Source organism: Sciurus vulgaris (assembly GCF_902686455.1).
Source record: "Sciurus vulgaris genome assembly, chromosome: 15".
Taxonomy (NCBI): domain Eukaryota; kingdom Metazoa; phylum Chordata; class Mammalia; order Rodentia; family Sciuridae; genus Sciurus; species Sciurus vulgaris.
Genome location: NC_136476.1, coordinates 83,529,159 through 83,549,151, shown reverse-complemented (window position 1 = coordinate 83,549,151; position 19,993 = coordinate 83,529,159). Strand labels below are relative to the sequence as shown.

The 19,993-nt window shown below is 56.9% G+C and overlaps 2 protein-coding genes across 9 annotated transcripts; one reads left to right on the top strand and one right to left on the bottom strand.

Moving 5' to 3' along the window:
* Positions 1 to 214: 214 nt before the first annotated feature.
* On the top strand, positions 215 to 18,664 carry CIZ1 (CDKN1A interacting zinc finger protein 1). 8 transcript variants are annotated; one of them, XR_013759675.1, is made up of 18 exons: positions 1,737 to 1,863; positions 2,099 to 2,214; positions 3,404 to 3,475; positions 5,028 to 5,257; positions 7,310 to 7,403; positions 7,562 to 7,670; positions 8,232 to 8,758; positions 8,950 to 9,071; positions 9,651 to 9,848; positions 10,628 to 10,752; positions 12,489 to 12,576; positions 13,035 to 13,148; positions 13,334 to 13,483; positions 14,906 to 14,975; positions 15,140 to 15,261; positions 15,615 to 15,779; positions 16,940 to 17,056; positions 17,527 to 18,664. XR_013759675.1 is itself a non-coding variant. In XM_079113420.1 (17 exons), exons 2-17 carry the CDS (start codon positions 1,742 to 1,744, stop codon positions 15,840 to 15,842), a joined length of 2,487 nt encoding a protein of 828 aa, XP_078969546.1. In that variant the 5' UTR covers positions 215 to 236; positions 1,737 to 1,741; the 3' UTR covers positions 15,843 to 15,865. The 8 variants fall into 8 exon arrangements, 7 of the variants coding, with proteins under 7 accessions (XP_078969546.1, XP_078969547.1, XP_078969545.1 ...); XM_079113420.1 differs by lacking the exons at positions 16,940 to 17,056; positions 17,527 to 18,664 and adding an exon at positions 215 to 236 and having other exon boundaries at positions 15,615 to 15,865; XM_079113421.1 differs by lacking the exons at positions 16,940 to 17,056; positions 17,527 to 18,664 and adding an exon at positions 919 to 1,089 and having other exon boundaries at positions 15,615 to 15,865.
* Positions 16,308 to 19,661, bottom strand: BBLN (bublin coiled coil protein). Its single transcript, XM_079113446.1, has 2 exons — positions 19,455 to 19,661; positions 16,308 to 16,739 (listed from the first exon to the last, which is right to left on the bottom strand). The coding sequence occupies exons 1-2, from the start codon at positions 19,531 to 19,533 to the stop codon at positions 16,567 to 16,569; spliced, it is 252 nt and encodes an 83-aa protein (XP_078969572.1). The 5' UTR covers positions 19,534 to 19,661; the 3' UTR covers positions 16,308 to 16,566.
* Between the last annotated feature and the right edge of the window lie 332 nt (positions 19,662 to 19,993).

Here is a 19,993-nt window from a genome sequence, read left to right as displayed (position 1 = left end):
CCCGCTCGGTCCGAGCGCCTCTGGACTGATCCAGGTCGATTAGGGACCTCAGCCACTCCCCGGGGGCTGCAGCAGAGCCTGTCCCGAGCCTTGAGACAGCTCCTGTCACCTGACTGCAGTGATTTGTTGACGCTGCCGGACAGCCACGACCCGCCTCAGGACTGCGGTCCCTAGCGCCACCGTGCGCCCTGTCCTCACACAGTTGGCGCTGAACGCAAAATAAGCGAATTGCCCAGGTCTGTGGACGGCTCTGAGCAACCAACAGGGGAAAGGAACTGCCACTTAGAAACCAAGGGTAGTGGGCGGAGTGGTCCTGGATGGTGGACCGAGCCGTCTTTAGGGGTCTTTGGGGGCAGGGCGAGGGGGCAGGGCCGTCATTTGTAATTGAACTCCGCTCTCCTCACCTCCTCTTTGGCCAAGTCTAACAAGAAAAAATACTCTCAAGCCAGCCCCCCGCACCCCGTTCTAGGGCAAACTCGCGCGGGGCTCTGCGACCTTGGCCGCCCTCTCGTCGGGCCTCGGTTGCCGAATGTGCACCAGCCGGCTGCACGCCCCCTCCCACCCCAGGCCCGCGAGGGCTCAGGATCACGGGACAGCGGCAGTCTCGGAGAGGTCGGTTAGGGACGGGTCCTCCTGAAGGTCCCCGGCGATGTCCCAGCCGGACGATAGACTCCTCTGGGTAACAGACAGACCTGGGACTCAGAGCCACCCCTTCCCAATGCAGAGGACGCTGGACCGAAGGCCTGCGTTGCCTGGGGGGCCCCGGCACTCAGGAGCAGCGCCCGCAGCTGCCCAGGCTCGGGGTGAGCGGACGCCGCACCCGCAGCGTGATTGGTGCGCGGGGACGTTCTTGAGGCGCGGCGGGCTGCAGCGGGACCTCCGGTCCTGCAGAGGGCGCTGCTCCGCCCGCCAGGGGACTGGCCTTCGGAGTGTCCAGGCCCCGGCGGAGCTGCGGAGAGTCCCGGAACCCGCGAGCCCGAGCTACCGGGCTCGAGTGTGACTGGCGCGCGGCCGGCGCTTCCCGTGTGGCCACGCGATTGCTGAGCGCGTGGGGGAGGCTGCGCAGTGGGCGCCGCGCGGGGAGGCGAGGTGGGGGCGGGGACCGGGAGGGCTGCAGAGCCGGTGGCCACTTGCTGGGCGGCTGCAGGCTTCGCGGGCGGGGGCTCGGGGTGCAGAGCAGCGTTGGCTGTGTCTGCCGAGGGCGGGGACGGAGGAATGGGGGGCGGCGGCATCGGAGGGCGCCGGGGCTGGGATTGGGCTGGAGGGAGGAACGCGAAGGTTTGGGGGAGGGGGATGATGTTATTGACAACACAGGCACAAAGGGAGAGGGTGGCGGTATCAGAAGGGGTGCGAGTGGAGAGAGCTGGCATCGGGAAGTGATGGACGCACAGAACGACCGGAGGTGGGGGCGGGATGTGTATTTGGATTGGAAGCTTGGAAACGTCAGAGTTGGAGAGCTGGAGGGACGAGGTGGGGGGTTTAAAGGAGGGACCGTTGGCAGGATTGGGGGGGAACTGGCAGGAGAGTGGTTGAATCCTGAGCCTGGCGGGACTGGGGGCGGATGGGAAGGAAAGGGGTGCAAGTGGGCATTCTCCGGACAGGGCTGGGAGCGAAGCTGCGCGGGATAGCGGGCAGAGTTTGAGTCTGTGGGTCGGGGTGTGTGGCCTTGGTGGGGAGGGGACGGGATCAGGACTGACCCGCGGTGGGACCCAGCCTATTCCCCTTCCTTCCTTTAGCCACCATGTTCAACCAGCAGCAGCAGCAGTTCCAGCAGCAGCAGTTGCAGCAGCAGCAGTTGCTGCAGCTCCAGCAGTTGCTCCAGCAGTCCCCGCCACAGGCCCCGTTGCCCATGGCTGTCAGCAGGTGAGTTCCCCACCTGGGGATGGAGGCTGCAGCTCCCACTGAGACCCATGTCTTGGAGCATCCCCATCCAGTCCTTTCTCCCAGGGGCATCCTTGTTTGAGTCCTGGAGGTCATCATCGCCCACCCTCAAGGGGATCTTCCATCTGTGTGGGAGGGTGGGCTCAAGAGAGGGGGTCTCAGGAGGAAAGTGGGTCTGACTTTCTCAGTAACCCTGACACTCCCTGCCCACACACAGGGGCCTCCCCCAGCAGCAGCCTCAGCAGCAGCTCCTAAGTCTTCAGGGCACCCACTCGGCCTCCCTCCTCAATGGCTCCCTGCTCCAGAGAGCTTTGCTTTTGCAGCAGTTACCAGGTATGACTCAGGCCCCTTTGCATCCATGTGCACACTAGCTTCCCAGCAAGCCTGCACTCAGTCTCACCAAAACACACAGTGACCCTGAGAGTGCCCTGACTCACAGGTAAGGACACAGGGCTCCAGGAGTTGAAGGACTCTAAGCTGCTCAGTTGAATGCAGATCTGTCTGATTACTGAGGTGTGCCCGGGGCTATGATGCTGGCTCCTTGGGCAGTGCTCCACGTCCCTCACTGACATTCAGATTAGATGCCATTTGTCAGATGAGGAAACTGAGAAAGGAGGTCACTTGCTCTGGGTCACATAGCACACCAGCAGTGGCCCAGCTAGACCTCCTAAGCACCAGGCCTCTGAGTGCTTATCTCTGCCTTGAGCATTAAGGCCGTGCCTTTGCCTCAGTTTCCACATGCGGAAAACAGTGTCAGCTCTTCCTTCCAGGAAGACACTACTGATGACCCCAAGGGAAGGCACATCAACAATCCTAATGAAAACACTAGGGCCCAGGAAGGGATCAAGTGCCCAACATGATCCTGCACAAGAGGCAGGACTTGATTGGATGGTCACCTCTCTTCAGTTTTGCCGGGGCCACATGAGTGTGGATAGTCCTGGAAGCTGACTTACAAATGACAGCTGGGTAGATGGAGAAAGAAAACCATACACAGGGACCTGCAATGCGCACACACACACACACACACACACACACACACACACACACTCCCCCCCCCCCTACAGGGCTCCCACGGGAGCTGGGCTTGTGCTCCAGCCCTGTTTCCCCCTTTTACTTTTCCATATTAAAAGTCACACTCTTCAAAGAGAAAATAACATGTTAAAAAAAGGGGAGGTGGGAAACCCAAACTTGTGGAATCGTATCAGATGATTGTGATTGACGTAGTGAGAGACTGGGTTTTGTTTCTTTTTACTGAATAGCGTGGCATGATATGACAGTCTCTGCCAGGGCCATTTTTAATGGCAGTGTAATATCTCATGGGAGGGACGTGCCCTTGCTTACCTATGTCTTTTGAACTCTTTAGCTGTGTTTCTTTTCTTTTTTTCTATTTTAAGAAACACTGGAATGAATGTGATGTTTGAGATGATTTTCTTTGAATAGATTCCTCAAAGTAGAATGACTGAGTTGAGAGGATGGATATTTTATGGCTTTTGATAAGTATTACCAACTTGCTTTCCTGAAGGTCTGGACCAGTTTGCAATGCCATCAGCCACATATGACAGTGCCGGTCTCACCATGCCTACAGCAACCTTGGGTATTATCTACTTTTTTATATATATATCATATATACATGTACATATACATATAATTTACTAAGTTGGTTGGCAAAACAAAAGAGCTACATCATTAAGGGCATGTTTTAATTTACATTTCTTGGAGTGCTAGTGCAGTTGAACTTTTTTATGTTTATCTGTTAAACATTCGTATTTCTTTTTGTGACTTGTCCATGTCCTTTCCATTTTTTTTGACAGTATTCCATTTTTTGTCCTATTGTTTTTAAGAGCTGGTTGACTCTCTGCACAAATGTATAGATGTGTTTGCTTTGTTATGTTAATCGAACACTTACAGTGAACCAGCACACATATTTCTCTTTAATTCTGTTGAGTTCTCATAAAACATTGTGAGGCAATTGCTAATATTATGCCCATTTTACAGATAAGGGAACTGAAGCTAAACAGGGGGGGTAGATTTGTTCAAGGACACAGAGCTGGATTTGAACCCAGCTCTTACAGCACAACCGACCCAGGCTTTAATCCCTGTGCTTCCTGTCTGAGCACTGGGACAGAGTTCCAACTATCTGTCATGCCTCAAACACTTCCCAGGCTCCATGCCTCCCCTGAGGTGCTGAGCTGAGTCAGATCAGGTACAGCAGGAAGCAGGCAAGGGAATTATGCAGCTGGCCCTGGATCAAGGGCCTGTGGGAACACAGAGGATCTGGGAAGGCCTCTGGAGGAGAGCCTCCTGAAGGGACAAGTGACTGGAATGTCATACGGACAGGAGGGGAGAATAGCAAGAAGGGCTTCATTCCTGACCAGCAGGGAGCTGTAGAAGTGTGTGGGGGATGGGGGTGGGGGGAGGTCACTCGTCCCTCAGTGAAAGCTGAGGCTGAGGGTTAGGCAAGGGACGAAGCAGCCTGGACAAGGCAGTGGCGGTGACAGGGAAGGGAAAGCAGGCTGGGAAGAGCTGATAGGACCTGGTGATGGCTGGCATGGGTAGGACAGGAGAAAGGAACCAGGGGACCTGGGATCAGGAGAAGCCTGGCTGGGAGCAGCAGGTGGATGCAGTGCCCCTCATGGAGGCCCTGCAAGTTACTCCTCCCTTTACCATTGGCAAAGATCTGATGCCTGGCAGGCCAGGTGATGGGCACAGTAATGCACGGTGCTTGGCACATGCCTGGCTCTCCGTGGGCCCTTGATGAGTGGCAGCTAGTGGGGCAGAAGGGGCCTTATCATTCCAGGGACCAGAATTTTGCTGGATCTTCCTGTGAGCCCTATACTGGGCCTCCCATACCTGAGGGGTGCCCTAAAGCATGCCTGTGGGTGGGCAGGATTGCAGGGCTGCTCGAGCCGATGACCCTGACCCAGAGGCATGTGGGAGGGGAAGGGCAACCCCAAACCCCAGCAGAGAAGGAAACCTGCCCTAAAGCCTCCTTTGCCACCAGTGTCTAGGTGGGTCTGAGCCCTGGGCTCTCCTCTTCCCTCTGGCTGCCCTGGAGTGGGGTCTCCAGAGAAGTTACGTGATGTTCCCAGGATGCTTTGGGAGCTGACCCCTGACCCTCTACCACCCTTTTCTCTTCTCGCCTACAGGCAACCTCCGGGGCTACAGCATGGCAACCCCGAACTTGACAGCCCCTAGCCTTACACCACCTCAGCTGGCACCCCCCAATCTGCAGCAGTTCTTCCCCCAGGCCACCCGCCAGTCCCTGCTGGGCCCCCCTCCTGTCGGGGTCCCCATTAACCCCTCCCAGCTCAACCTCTCCGGGCGGAACCCCCAGAAACAGACCCGGTCCCCCTCCTTCAACACCCCCAATCGCAAGGTGAGTGGGGGCTGGGGAGGGGAGGGCCGGGGGTCAGAGGACGTGTCTGGGCCTTTGGGTAGGCCATGCTCCCTCTTTGTGCCTGGGTTTCTTCATCTGTGAAGTGGGGGAGGGGGTTGTGCTTGCCTAGTATTTCCCAGATTTCAAACCAAATAATCCTGTGTCTCTGATGTGATTTTCTTTTTCCTTTTTTTGGTCTCAGGGATTGAACCCAGGGCAGCTTAACCACTGAGTCACATCCCCAGTCCTTTTCTGTTTTTATATACTTTATTTAGAGACAGACTCTTGCTAAGTTGCTCAGGGCCTCACTAAATTGCTGAGGCTGGCTTTGAACTTGCCATCCTCCTACCTCGGCCTCCTGAGTCACTGGGATTACAGGCATGCGCCACCATGCCTGGCCCCTAGTGTGATTTTTATCAGCATTATACCAATATTATATTTACTTATTTACTTAATATTTCTCTTTAAGTCAGCACTGCCTAGTGGAAATAAAATGTGTGTGTGTGTGTGTGTGTGTGTGTGTGTGTGTGTGTGTGTGTAGATGTGACTTAAAGTCTTCTGGTAACCACATTAAAAAGATAAAAAACAGGACAAGTTAATTTTACTGATATATTTTATTTATCTCAACATATGAAAAATGTCATTTCAGTCTGTGATCAATATAAAAAGTGAATGAGGGTCAGGCACAGTGTTGCACGCTTGTAATCCCAGTGGCTCAGGAGTCGGAGGCGGGAGGATCACAAGTTCAAAGCCTCAGCAACTTAGCAAGGCCTTAGGCAATTCAGTGAGGCCCTGTCTCAAAATAAAATACAGAATAGGGCTGGGGATGTGGCTCAGTGGTTGAGTGCCCCTGAGTTCAATCCCTGTAGCAAAAAAAAAGAAAAAATGAGGACTGGGAATGTAGATCAGCTAGTAAAGCTCTTGCCTGACGTGCAGAGTCCTGGGTTTCAACCAGGACCAAGAAAATATCCAAAGCTCCAAACTCACTCAGGAGCAGTGCGTGTGCAGGAGCCGCCAGGAAGCTCAGGGACAGGACGCTTTGGGGAGGAGGTGGTTCCTTGTGCCAGTCTCAGCTTTGCCTGTTTTTCAGGGAGAGGGTGAACAAGGACCTCTAGATGGTGTACGCTCAGCCACGTTAACTTTTTTTTTTTTAACTTTTCTTTTTTCTCCTGGTGCTGGGGGTGGAACCCAGGGCCTCATGCTTACTAGGCAAGTGCTCTCCCACTGACCTGCATCACCAGCTGTTCTTTTTCTTCTACGTATAGCAATTAATTTAGACAGTTTAAAATTTAGGTAGTTCCCTTTTAAAATAAAGGTAGCATTCGTTCATTTGGCTTTTTCAGCACTGAGGATGGATTCCAAGGCCTGGCGCATGCTAAATCCACACTCTACCACTGAACCACATGAGGGAAAACTAGAGTTCAGGGCCGAGGTGGACAAGGCAGGCCCAGGGTCAGCCCTGTGACTCCCAGATGGGGCCCTTGTCGTGCAGGGAAAGCTGCATAGTTTCTGAGGGACCCAAAGCAGGTAGTTCCTGGGGTGCAATGATGCGGGTGCAGATTGTGCTCCCCACTCAGCACTGGTGGAGCGGGCTTAGCAGAAGGAAAGGAGAAGCTGCAGCAGGTCACGGGGGCCTCTCCCAGGTGCCCTGGAGCTAACTGGGGCCTTGGTGAGCAGTGCAGATGTGGCATCTGGCCTGGCCCTCCTGCAGGTCTAGGGGGTTAGTGGAGAGGTTTAATGCAAGTAATGCTCCAACCAATTAAGACTGGAAAATGCCACAGAAAGGAAGCTGAAGGCTGGCCGCTTGATGGCCTGGACTAGGGGTTAGGACCTAGCCTGGAGTCAGGAAGATTTTCTACAAGAAATGCCTTTGAGGCTCTGGGCAAAGGCTGCGGGGTAGGAAGAGACCCAGGGCTTGACCAGAGAGAGGGCCAGTGTGGACACACGCAGAGGGTCCAGGGAGAATGGAGACACTGAGGCCAGAGGGGCCTGTGGCAGCTGCTCTGGACGGCTGGGTGGTGGACATCAAAGATGGTTTCTGAAAGGAAGCAGGATTCTTCTTCTCAGACGCTGCCTGAGGAAGACAGGGCAGACCCCCCAGAGGGGTCTGAGGAAGCCAGAGAGTCCCAACTGGACACAGCTGAAGGTGAGGGAGGAGGCTGCTGGCCCTTCAGAGGGGACATGGGTTGGGATGGTGGGAGCAGACGTGGGAGGCAGGGACTCTTGGTGGAGGTGAGCCCGGGCCCGTCTCGAGCTCACACACATTCTGCCTGATCTCTGTCCCCTTGCCTGCCTCTGTTCCAGACCAGGATCCATCCCCCTGCCCAGACACCATCTCTAGTGAAAAGCACACTCGAGCACCTGAGCCTGAGCCCTGCAAGACCTCCGAGCCCCCGGCCAAGAGGTCCAAGAGGTAACGTTGGAAACATGCCCGGGGCTCAGTCCTGCAAAGGCAGGGTGGGCCCTTCAGTGGAGCTGGAACAAGGAGGGGCTTTGGCCTCTGGCTGGCAGGGAGGTCAGAATTATTTCTGCTCCTTCTTGGGGAGGCTCCAGGTCAGACCCTGGTGTTTTCACTGGGGCTGAGCCACCTGGAGGCCTGACTGGTGGCCAGGTTGCACAGGTGAACATGTGTACCCAGGACCTTAGAAAGTATGTGGGTTTACAAGGCTAACTGGGTGCTTGTTAGCAAGTCGTGGGAGAGGAGAACAATCTTGCAATTTATTTAGGTGAAACTGAGGTCTGGGGATGTGGCTCAGTGGTACAGCGTTTGCTTAGCATGCACGAGGCCCTGGGTTCCATCCCCAGCACCACAAAAAGGAAAAAAAAAGAAAGACACTGAGACACAGAAAGCCAAGGAGTTTGTCCAGAGCCTTCACCTGTACGCGGTAAAGCTGAAATTGGAAATTGGGTCTTGGCCTTACTGGGGACACCTGCAGCCTCTTAGAAGACATGACTTTGATCTTTTGATCCAAAGCTCAGAGGAGCCCACAGAGAAGGGGCCTCCAGGGCAGCCACAGACCCGGATGACAGCACCGAAGCAGACACAGACTCCAGAGTTCCTGCCTGAGCCATTGGAAGCCCGAGGGATGCCACGGTTCCAGCCACGGGTCCTGCAAATCCAAACCCAAGTACAGCCACAGATGCTACCAGTGGACACCCAGGTGCAGCCAAAGCTGCACAAACAGGCACAAACACAGACCTCTCCAGAGCACTTAGGGCTGCAGCAGAAGCAGGGGCAGCCCCCAGCCCAGTCACAGCCCCCAGGGCAGGTGCAGCCACAGCTGCAGAAGCAGGCCCAGACACAGACGCACCCTCAGGCCCAGACACAGGCACAGCCCCGGGAGCAGCCTTCAGCTCAGGTGCCAGCACAGCCCGCCGAGCAGCCCCAGAGTCCGCCACAGGCCCAGCGACCAGGGTGTGTGCCGGTGCCAGAGCAAGCCCCCGTTCCGGGTCATGCCGTGGTGCTGGAGGCACCACCTGACGCAGTGGAAGCGGGGGGAGGTGAGTGGCTCCAGCCGTCTGGAGATGGGACAGCTCTGCCCAGGCCCTTCTTTCTTCCCTGGCACTGTCAAGCCTCCACTAGGTGCTTCCAGAGCCTGATGGCTGGGCCTGGAACGCCGGACTTCAAGGTCCTGGCTGTGGGCAGAGAAGGCAGAGGGACCGTGAAAAAAGGTGCACACCTGTCATTTCAGGCACAGAGGCGGCATCACCAGAGCCAGTGGGTGCCCAGGTCAGCGAGGGAGCGAGCCAGGAGGAGCCGGCCAGTGGCTTGGATATGGGAGAATGTGAAAAAAGAGCCAGGGAGATGCTGGGGGTGGGTAGAAGCGGGATGTGGCTGCACGGGAGGCCGATGGCGGGATGGCCCTCTGCCCCAGGCCACCTCAGGGGCTCCATGCATTTCCCCTTGAGAGCAGGAGGGGCAGCAGCCTGCCTGGCTGCATGGGCAGGGTGGGCTGGGGTGGAGGGGTTTGTCTGCATGAAGCCTCACACTGTCAGGTGGCCTTCACAGCCTCAGCTCCAAAGGCCTGGTAACAAGGGTCCCTTCTGGTGGGCCCGTCCCCACACTGGAGCCCTCAATCTGCTCAGATGGGGGACACGGTCAGCCACGTGGGAGCCTCCCGGGGGGCTTGGATCCCAGCCTCCTAGTGTAACCGTGGTCAGTTAACTGTGGTCAGTAACTGTGGCTTCCCTTCTTTGGGTCTGTTTCCCCGTCGTCTTGTGAGAGGTGGGTGGGTGGACGTTAGAATTAGACCTGGGCTCACAATTGAGCCCCAGCCATCACCTGCAGCCTACCATCTGAGACCGAAGGGACGGTGCTCACGGCTATTTGGCATGGGGCTGGCTTACCATAGGCACCCAGACAGCGGAAGCTCTTCTCCCACTCCTGCTGTAGATGTGGGGCGCCGGGGGCTCCCTGAAGGTCACCATCCTGCAGAGCAGCAACAGCCGGGCCTTCAGCACCGTGTCCCTCACGCCTGTGTCCCGTCCTGGTGACCCCACTTCTGCCACCCCTGCCACCCCCAGCACTCCCTCCAGGCAGGCCCTCCAGTTCTTCTGCTACATCTGCAAGGCCAGCTGCAGCAGCCAGCAGGTACTCAGCCGGGTCAGCCGGAAGGGCGAGTGGGCAGGAAGGCTTGGGGTCTCCATGGCCTGCACTTTCTGCAACTGCTGCAGGGGCCACACCAGGCTCCCCAGACATGCCCCAGGCAGCTGTGCAGCTGCTGGGAAAGCGTTTCCCAGGCGGACCTGGTTCGAATCAGCCCTGAGCAGCTGTAAGGGCCTCAGAATGCGAAGGCCCTGTTTCCTGCTCCCGGTTCCTCTTGCAGCAGATGAGGAAAAACACAGGGTCCATCTTGCTGGGGGGTTCTGGGGATTCAGCGACTTGACATTGAAGTCCTGAACCCTGGCCAAGCGAGCGGAGCACCAATTATAGCCTTGGCCACATATCATGGCAGACACCTGTTGTCCCAGTTATCTGGAGGCTGAGGCAGGAAGACCAGGAGTGCAAGGCCTATCTGGGCATCACAGACCCCATTTAAAATTTTTTTTTAAAAATAGTATTGTATTGCTCTTGTATTGCTATTATTATTGCCATCGTTACTTCCTACTCTGCCTCCCCTCAGCAGAGCCACGGACACCTGAGTTTGAAACAGTTTCTAGGGGGGCATAAACCTGGCTGGTGTGCATACTCATTCTCTGCCTCAGCTTTCTGTCCCTGCTCTGGCCTGTAGGGCTTTTGTAAGAAAAACGACCTCACTGAGACGGCAGGGAGGCCGTGAAGCTGAGGCTGGAGTTGTCTTCCTTGGCCTCCCTTGCCCACTGTTCTGGGGCCCACACCCCATGCCCATCCTTGGCTCTCTCATGCTACAGGAATTCCAGGACCACCTGTCAGAGGCTCAGCACCAGCAGCGGCTTGGGGAGATCCAGCACATGAGCCAAGCCTGTCTCCTATCCCTGCTGCCCATGCCCCGGGACGTGCTGGAGAGAGAGGAGGAGTGAGTGGGAGATGGTGGAGGCTCCGTGCTGGGGGTGGGCAGTCTCACAGGCCCAGCCTCAATCTGTCCTCTGCAAAATCTGCCTTTGGGTTAAGCATTGCGCTCCCCAGAGGCTCGTTAATTTGATGACCTTGGACCTCAGTTTTTCCCATCTGTAAAATGGCCTGATGAAGGTGTGGTTCAGGAATGCTCCACAGTCTCTTAAGGTTTCATCCAGGCAGGAATGTAGAAGGGACGTGAGTTGTGGCGCAGAGCCCTGCTCCCCTGGCATGTGCGACCCCAACTGTGGGGACACAGTGGTGAGGATGAGGTCACCTTATGGCCTGAGGTGAGGGCTTCCTCATCATCAGGGGGCCATGGTTGGTCAGAAATGTCCACCCTCCTGGTGTCTGGGACTAGTACTTAGGGTAAGAAGGCCTGTGGGAAGCTGCAGAAGCTGGCAGGTGTCATCAGAGAAGTGGGACATGGGCTCTGTTTACAGGACAGCTGCCTCTCAGCTCGAGTCCTGGTTTTTCAGGAGAATCTAGAAACCCAGATGGGATGTGAAGCCCCCCATTTCAAAATGTTCACTGCTATGCAGAATCACAATGACCCGAGAGGCCAGCGGAACCTCCCTAGGCAGAACAGGGGACAGGAAGGGCACTGGATTGGCCCCTGCTTTCATGCCTCGTGTGACCAGGAGCTAGCTGGCCGTCCCCTCCGTGGGCAGCTCGTGTCTAACAAGCTGGTTCTCTCTGAGAGGAGCTTCCTTACATGGTTTTATTGGTAGGTGAGTGACAAATGCAGGAGAAGGGGACTCACAGAGATGTCCTTTGCAGTTAATGTGAAAAAGTTGAACTGGAAACTAAACATCCAAAACTAGAGGTGGTTAGATCAGCCACGGCTGGTCCCTGAGAGGACAGCTGCAGGGAGCCTGTAACCCCGTGCAGCACGACACGGTGTCAGGCTGAACTGCGTCTGCAGGACGGCCCCAGCCCTGCACAGTGACCTGGTGGACAGGCCGTGTCTCGGTCTTCTTTTTTTTTCCGTATCAGGGACTGAACCCAGGGGACACTCTACCACTGAGCCACATCCCTTGCCCCTTTTATTTTTGGGACAGGATCTCACCAAGTTACTCACACCTGTCTGTGATCCTCCTGCCCCAGTGTCCCCAGCTGCTGGGATTACAGGCGTGTGCCACTGCACCTGGCTCCTAGGACATTTTGAGAATACAAGGACACACATGCAGAAGAAGATAAAAATCTCCCACAATCCCGTTGCCTAGAGACAAGCACTGTTCATGTTTTGACCTGCCTCCTTCCATGTTCCTATCTCTGATTACCTTTTTAAAAGGAAAAAGTCAACCATCCAGCACGGTGCAGTGAAAAGTTTTCACGCCCTCAATAGCCCTCTGCCCTATGGTTCTTACCGGTCTCCGTCAGCGGGTGTTGGCCGGGCTCTTGCGTCCCCTAAAAGGATGTGAATTTGTGTGTTTTGTGAAGCCCTACTTCCCACTGCCTTGGAACACTTGGTTTTTGGGCTTCTCGGGTGGTGCTAGGAATCGACCCTAGGGTCTCGCTCTGCCCTTCCTGTCCCTTCCCCTGGGTTGGGGCCAGGCCTCGGGCGTGCTAAGGACACCCCCTCCACGGAGCCACGCCCCAGCCTGTGCCGCATCACACCTGGGGACACGGGGAGAGCTGCTGTCTCTCCCACCAGGACACAGTGTCACCTGTGCTTGTTTGGTTGTTGCCATTCAGAGAGCCTCCACCTAGGCGCTGGTGCCACACCTGCCAGCTCTACTACGTGGGGGACCTGATCCAGCACCGCAGGACCCAGGACCACAAGGTAGGAGGGCTGCAGCCACCGAAGCACCGTGCGGAGGACGGGGAGCCGGGGTGGGGCGGAAAGTCAGCATCTGTCTCCACGGGATGGCCCCTCAGCGTGGCTTCCGACAAGCCAATCATGCTTCCTCTTTGGGCTCCAGGTTCCCCATCTGTCCAGCGTGGGCATGGCGCCAGTTTACTCTGCCACTGCTCCAGGGACATAGGGTCCTTTGGCAGTTGCCCTCTCCTGTCTCTGTCCCCTCTCCCTTGCCAGCTGCCGTCCCATCTCAGAGCCCACTACACAGGGGAGGGATGCGGTTTTGCATGTTCCAGGGCAGGGGCAGAGCCAGGCTGGCTCTCTGTAGATGTGGTGGGCCTGCGGTGGTAGGTGAAGTCTCACTGGGCACTGCCTGGTCACTAGTCAGGGGCTTGCACCTGGGAACACTACTTATACCACATGGCCTGCTCTCCTTTCCCCAGATCGCCAAGCAGTCTTTGCGACCCTTCTGCACCATTTGCAACCGCTATTTCAAGACCCCCCGCAAGTTTGTAGAGCATGTGAAGTCCCAGGGGCACAAGGACAAGGCCAAGGAGGTAATTGCAGCCATGTCAGAAGACATGGGCCCAGAGAGGTACAGAGCTTTGGCCAAGGTCACACAGCAGGTTGAGGTTTATCCCAGCCTAATCCATAGCAGGCCCAGAGGGGTTCACTCTGAGGGGTGTGTGGCACCTCAACTGCCCAGGACTGACCTAAGCCCCTCACCTGCTCCCCTGGGCAGCTGAAGACGCTTGAGAAGGAGATGGCCGGCCAAGATGAGGACCACTTCATCACGGTGGATGCCGTGGGTTGTTTTGAGGGTGATGAAGAGGAGGATGAGGATGAAGATGAAGAAGAGGAGATTGAGGTTGAGGAGGAATTCTGCAAGCAGGTGCGTGGGGCAGGCTGTGGGAGTCAGGCTGAGGCTGGACAGGCAGCCCAGGGGTCCTCACCCCAACCCTGGGGGCCAGGCACTGGGCTGCCATTTGTAGAAAGTAATGAAGCCACAATTTCTGTTTCTGGGGGGCCAGGCTTGAACCCAGGGGCATTTTACCGCTGACCATTCCCAGCCCTTTTTATTTTGAGACAGGATCTTGCTAAGTTGCCCAGGCTGGCCCTGAACTTGGGATCTTCCTGCCCTAGCCTCCCAGGTCTCTGGGATCACAGACTTGTGCCACCATATCTGGCCACAAATTATTACGAACCGTAGTGTATGTACCTCCAGAACACGCAGCAGGACACTGTTGAGTGGCAGGTGAAATGGGCAGGCTCTGGGAGGCTGGCGGAGACTGAGCTGTGTGGAGGACGGCAAGGCTGTTCCCAGCCGAGGGAAGAGTCAAGACAGGGAAACCAGGTGGTGTGCAGGGCTCAGCGTAGGGTGACGGAAAGGATGTCAGCAGCTGACACCTTTTGAGCACTTCCTGCCTGCTGTGCTGGGCAGGCACCCTGCCTGGCCTGGCATTTCTTCTTCTCGGATGACATGCGCGCCTCTGTAGCCTGCGCCTTGCTGGCCCGTCCTACTGCCTCCCGTGAGGACTGGATTCGTGTGCTTTAACAAGTGTTTCTGGTCCAGTTCTGGGCTGGGCCCTGAATTGGGACACAAGGACAGGTGAGGACCACAGCCCGGTCCTTGCCTCACAAAGGCTGCCCCTTTTACAGTCCAGGGTGGTCCTAGGAAAGGCTCAGCAAAGGGGTCGGTTGTCACTCTTGGAAGCCACGTTTGCCTGGCGAGTGGGCAGGCACTGCAAACTCAGCAGGCCCACCTGCCTGGAGTGATGGCCTCGTGAGAAGGCTCAGGTCCAGCAGGTGAGACGCAGGTCCTTGAACCCATCTGGAACCCACCAAGGACCAAGGTTACTGTGGCACTGGGTAGAACTCAGGAGGCTGGCAGGGCTCAAGGGGAGTCTGAACTCTGCCTGGAGCTCCAGGGTTCCCCACCCTGCCCTCCACAAACTGGCGAGTGAGCCAGCGCCTCCAGGAACTCAGTTTCCTCTTATGTGACACGATGCAACCAGAGAGGGCCGTCCTGAGGGTTCAGTGAGGTGACACAAGATGTGTCGTCCACATTTGGCGTGGAACGTCGCAGAGGGAGCAGGTAGGGCTGCCCAGGGGTACTGATTGAGCACAGCCTGGCAGACACAGACCAGGAAGGGTGCTCTGGGAATAGCAGCAGCACGGGGTGAGCTCAGCAGATGCCACCGAGAGCCAGGAAATCCAGGGGACGGTGCGTTAGAACGAGGGCGGCTCTGGCTCCTGACCTGCACCTGGGAGGCGTCTCGGAGCAAATCCAAGGTCCACGCTTGCACGTCTCCAGGTGAGGTCCAGAGACATGTCCAGAGAGGAGTGGAAGGACTCGGAGACCTACAGCCCCAGCACTGCGTACGGTAAGGGCCGGCCCCGAGCTGCAGCCCAGCCCCTGGCCAAGCAGCCTCTCCCTGGTGTACGCTCTTCTGCTGCTGCCTAGATGGGGAGCAAATGGGCCCCTATGGAGGGTGGACCCCTGGCTGGTTCCAGGGACACGTGTATGGACGCTGCTGCTGTCCCCCAGGCATGGACTTCCTGGTGCCTGTGATGGGCTACGTTTGCCGCCTTTGCCACAAGTTCTACCACAGCAACTCGGGGGCACAGCTCTCCCACTGCAAGTCCTTGGCCCACTTTGAGAACCTGCAGGTGAGCTAACATCCTGCCCACCCCACCCCGCCCTGCTCAGGGCCCCAAGCCTCTGGCCAAGCTGATGGGGATAGTCGGTGGCCACCTCTCCTGCTTAGCCTCAGTCCCCAGGCACGCCCCTACAACTAGGAGGGAATCCAGGCTGCTATGGGGCTGGGCTCTTTCTGCTGCAGTTCTGGGGGCTGCTGGGGGCCAGGCTGTTGGCTTGAGTCCTGGCCCAGAGAGGCTGACAGCATTACCCAGGGTCACACAGCAGTGATGCTGTCTTGGTTGGGGCTAGGGAAGAAGCTGCTGGCTGGGAGCACCCCCGATAGGTATGGAGCCCTGACCTCTCTCGCACCCTCTATGTCCAGAAATACAAGGCAGCCAAGAACCCCAGCCCCACCTCCCGGCCCGTGAGCCGCCGCTGCGCCATCAACGCCCGGAACGCTTTGACTGCACTGTTCACCTCCAGTGGTGGCAGCGGCCGCCCACCGAGCCAGCTCAGCACCCAGGACACAGCCAAAACCACCAGCAAGGTGACAGCTCGACCCCCCAACCCTCCACCCGCCCCCCGGCGCTCCACTCGCCTCAAAACCTGAGCCCAGACCCATCCGGGTCCACATCTACTAATGCCCTCTAGGAGTGTGTGCAAAACTTTACGTGGTTGGTGTTTTTACTCAAAATCCAATAAAAGAAGGCCATTTGGCTCTCAGTTCCCACCAGCATTTCTGTCTGGTGAACAGGGGAAAGGGGCTCCCAGGCTGGGCCTTTACCCAGAGCTAGCCTCTCCGGACATCATGTGGTGGCAGAGCCGGGGGACCAATGATGGGCTCCCAGGGACTCTAGGATCACAAGGCACATGACCTCTCTATAAACCTGTCTCCCTCTTTAATAAGGTATCAGGGTTGGGAAAGTGGCTTCCAGTCTTCACCGTCCCCTCTTTGTCCATGATGGCCAAGAACCCCACCCCAGGGCAGGTGTGCCCAGACACCTTGACTGCCCCACTCCCCTCCAGTGGCCACTGGGGTCCTCCTCCCAGCACACAGAGGGGAGAGGCACAGTGGTACAGGAGACCCGTTTAATGTGGATGCTCAATCCCAGGAGGAACGGAGGGTTCAGGAGCTGGGCAGGCAGGCAAGTGAGGGGTCGCAGGTCCCCACCTGGCCCCAGGAAGGATGCTGGGCAGTGGGGGTTGGCCCAGACAGCAGACTCGCAGGAGACCCAAAGGCCAGACCTTGAGGTGTCTAAGCCAGGTGGTGAGTGCTCACGGCAGAGTCTGGCCCAGGGAGGCAGGGTTGGGGCCTGGCTGGGGGCTCAAGCAGCCTAGAGGCTGGCATCACTAGGGGTCTCCCCGAGCTGCTGCTGGAACTCAAGGCGCGTCTGCCGGTTGGACTCCAGCAGCTCCTGGAGACGTGCATGGAGGTGGTCATTCTTCTCCTCCAGGTGATCTAGACAGGAGTTGATCTGGTCCAACATGGAGTTGATGGCCGCATACTCTGGGAGGAAGGGGGAAAACAAGCCAAGTTCCTGTGTCTCCTCAGGACTCACACTCACACCCCTCAGTCCCCCAGCTGACTCCAAAAGGGCTTTGGGCAAGTCCCTACTCTGAGCCTCAGTGTCACCATCTGGAAAATGGGTAGATAACAAAAAAGAGGCTTTGAAGAGAGAATACCTTAGTGCATCAACTTTTTTCTAGGATTAGGGTGGTTACAGGGCAGTCAGCCAGTGTCCTGCCTGGGAGATCCCGCCAGGTGCCAAGCACCTTTTGCCCTTCCCTCAGCAGCTGCCTAGAGCCCAGAGCCCACGTTCCTGAGTAAGACAATCGACACCTCTGTCCCAGGCAGGCCCTATTCTCTAGCCCTTCCTTGTCTCCCTCTGCCTTCAGGATAAAATACCAAGTGGACTCTCCCAGGCTCTGGAATGGGTCCCAACCCCTGCTCCTCTCTCTAGCCCCATCTCCAAGTCTTCACCTATCCTCTCACCTCAGGCCCTTTGAATGTGCTATTGCCTCTGCCTGGAATGTGTGGGGTCCTCCTGTCTTCCTTTCCTCTTCTCCTGAATGAGTCCCACTCGTCCTTCGTTAGTTTGGATGTCACCACCGGGAGTCTTCCCAGTGTCCCAGACCAGATCAGGCGTCTATCCTGATTCCCCAGCCTGCCTCTGCTCACCTTCCAGGGCCCCCACTCAGGACAGAGAACTGTGATTATTTGTAGGTGGGTGTCACCCACTCAAATAAAGCTCCTTGGAGGTGACTGGTCTTGTGCTTGCTGTTGTCTTCTCCAGTGCCCTCACTGACCAAATAAGCGTTTGTTGAATGAATGAATGAGTGAATGGAAGAAGCTCTGACCCAACCTCTGCCTTTGCTCAACTGTCCCTGTCACCTACAATGCTTCAGCTACAAGCCTTCAAGGACCAGCTCAAAATGCTGCCTCCCCGAAGTCTTCCCTGGTCTCCACGAGAACCTGGCATTCGCTCCTCCACTGCCACTCCTGACCTGCCTCTCAGCAACGCAATGTCCCTGCGGACACAAGGTCTGGGCCTGTGCCCAGTGCGGGACCCAATTCTGAGCCAGCCCATGACTCAGATACACTCAGCTGCCAGCCTGGGACCAGAGGGGAAGTGGCTGGGGGTGATGGAAAAGGCCAGGGCCCAAGGAGTCTGGAGTGGGGGTGTGAATGTGCCTGCATTCTGGGGGATGGGCACCCCTCAGAGACAAGTCCTGGGAATTCTGCTGATCTTAGAGTCCACTCACTCGTGGTGCAGATGGGGAAACTGAAGCCTCAGAAGGACCCAGCCAAGGGTCCAACAGCTGATTGGTGACAGCTGAAACTGATTTGGGGATCAGGGCCCTTGGATTTGAGTTCCAGCTCTCTGAGTTACTGCTGTTACTGCAGCTTCTTTGTGGGAAAGGGCTAAGAAATAAGGATTCAAATGTATCAAGAGCTCAGAGAGGGACTGGTGACGTTGCTCAGCAACACGAGTACTTGCATAGCATGCATGAGGCCCTGGGTTCGAGTTCCCAGCACCACACCAAGAAAAGAAAAGCTCAAACAGGATCTGGCCATGGCACTTAGTCATTACCATAAATATTTTGCATTCTGAGTCAGGGACACAAACTGGGAAAAAGGAATGGTGAAGGTGGGTGTCTCCACACCACTCCAGGCCAGCCTATCTGTGTCAAGGATACTCTGCAGTTTTCCAGGACTTGGCTTCCCCCATTGTCCTGTGAATCTGCCAACATTCACTTAAATGTACTCTCTGGGAGGCCCTTCCTGATACCCCCAAAAGGGCTACCAGCAGTAACCACCAGCTTGGTTACTGTTCACCAGTGCAACCTACTAGCCTACTGCTTGTCCCCTAAATGGATGGCCTTGTACCTTTGTTAACACAAGACTCTAGGTGATTAAAATGTTCTAAACTATTGCGATGAATGCATAACTCTGAATATACTAAAACCCTGGGAATTGGATAGTATATAAATTTTAGCTCAATAAAGCTGTTAGAAAAAAAAAAAAAAAAAGCATACTCCATCCTTACCCCTACACTTACAAAATCCTGTTAATACACTACACTTATGAAAATGAGGATAATAACCACTTACTGAATGAACACCTGCCTGCTGGAAAGCGCTACACATTTTCCATTCGATTTTTCCTTTAAATTCTGACCCATCTCAATGCAGTTGACACTAATCATTATTCGTACATTAGATGGGGAAACAGGTTCAACAGCCCAGGACTGAAGGTTCTCCCGCCCTCCCGCAGTGCTGTGCACACAACAGGATGCTCTGTAAGCAGGTTACACCAGCAAAGCCAGGTGGCTGGGGGTCCTGACTCAGCAGCGCAGGACGCCCACCCGATCAGTCTCTCCTGTTGAGCCAAGTCGGCCAAGTTCGGCCCCCCGCGCCCAGGCGAGGGAAGTGGCTGAAGCAAATTCCAAATGGGCGAGTCCCTCGAGCTGCCTCCATTTCCCCATCTGTAAAACGGGGCTGGTTGCCCACAGCTCCCCCAACGCTGCGGTTTGCAGGGATCTATCTGTTCGCCGGTGCTCGCCCTGCACCTCCGAGAGGGCGCCCACAATTCGATTCACCCAGGGCCGGGATGGGCGGGCTCTTCTGACCCTTCAAAGCCCCGTCCCCGCCCCACGCCCCCTCCCAGAAGGGCACCCTTGGAAAAGCAAAGGCCGCCTCTGCAGCCCCCCCCCCGGGTCACCTGCTTCCCCGAAGCCGTCATCCTCGCCTTCCGCGCCCGCCTCCGCCGGCATGCCCAGGTCCCCGTTGGGGCCGGACATTGCGGGCTGGGGCGCCACAGGGGCCGCGCGACGAAGGAACGCGGCGGCGGTCAGCCTAAAGCCGGCGTCGGGCGGAAGGTGGGAGCAGCCGATAGAACGCCGGGCCGGAAGGGTGTAACGCAGCCGCGGAGGGCGACCGGGGCCCCGCCCCTGAGGGCGGAGCCACGCGGCCCGAACTCCGCCCCCGCCCCGCCGTCAGATTCCAGCCCCCGGACCCAGGCGCCGCCCGCACCCTGCCTCACAGTCGAGCTCCGCCCACTGCCCGCTGGGCGGGGCTGCTGCCCGCGGGGAAGCCCTGACGGTGGAACTCCGGGCTCGCGGCGAGGGCCAGCGAGCCTGAGCGAGCCCGAGCGAGCCCGGTAGAGGGGCGGAGAAGTCTGGGACCCCACACACACACACTCGGTCCCATCCTGCCGCCAGACACGTGGGTTCCAAGGCCTCCTGTAGCTTCGGGAAATTC

What these genes read in the sequence shown, in the direction of transcription:
- CIZ1 (XM_079113420.1), top strand. Translation starts at nt 1,742, where the DNA reads ATGTTCAACCAGCAGCAGCAGCAGTTCCAGCAGCAGCAGTTGCAGCAG. An exon ending in CCAGCTGCAGCAGCCAGCAG is followed by an intron (nt 9,849 to 10,627) that starts GTACTCAGCCGG and finishes CTCATGCTACAG; the next exon opens with GAATTCCAGGACCACCTGTC. An exon ending in GCAGGACCCAGGACCACAAG is followed by an intron (nt 12,577 to 13,034) that starts GTAGGAGGGCTG and finishes TCCTTTCCCCAG; the next exon opens with ATCGCCAAGCAGTCTTTGCG.
- BBLN (XM_079113446.1), bottom strand. Translation starts at nt 19,533, where the DNA reads ATGTCCGGCCCCAACGGGGACCTGGGCATGCCGGCGGAGGCGGGCGCG. An exon ending in TGACGGCTTCGGGGAAGCAG is followed by an intron (nt 16,740 to 19,454) that starts GTGACCCGGGGG and finishes CCTTCCTCCCAG; the next exon opens with AGTATGCGGCCATCAACTCC.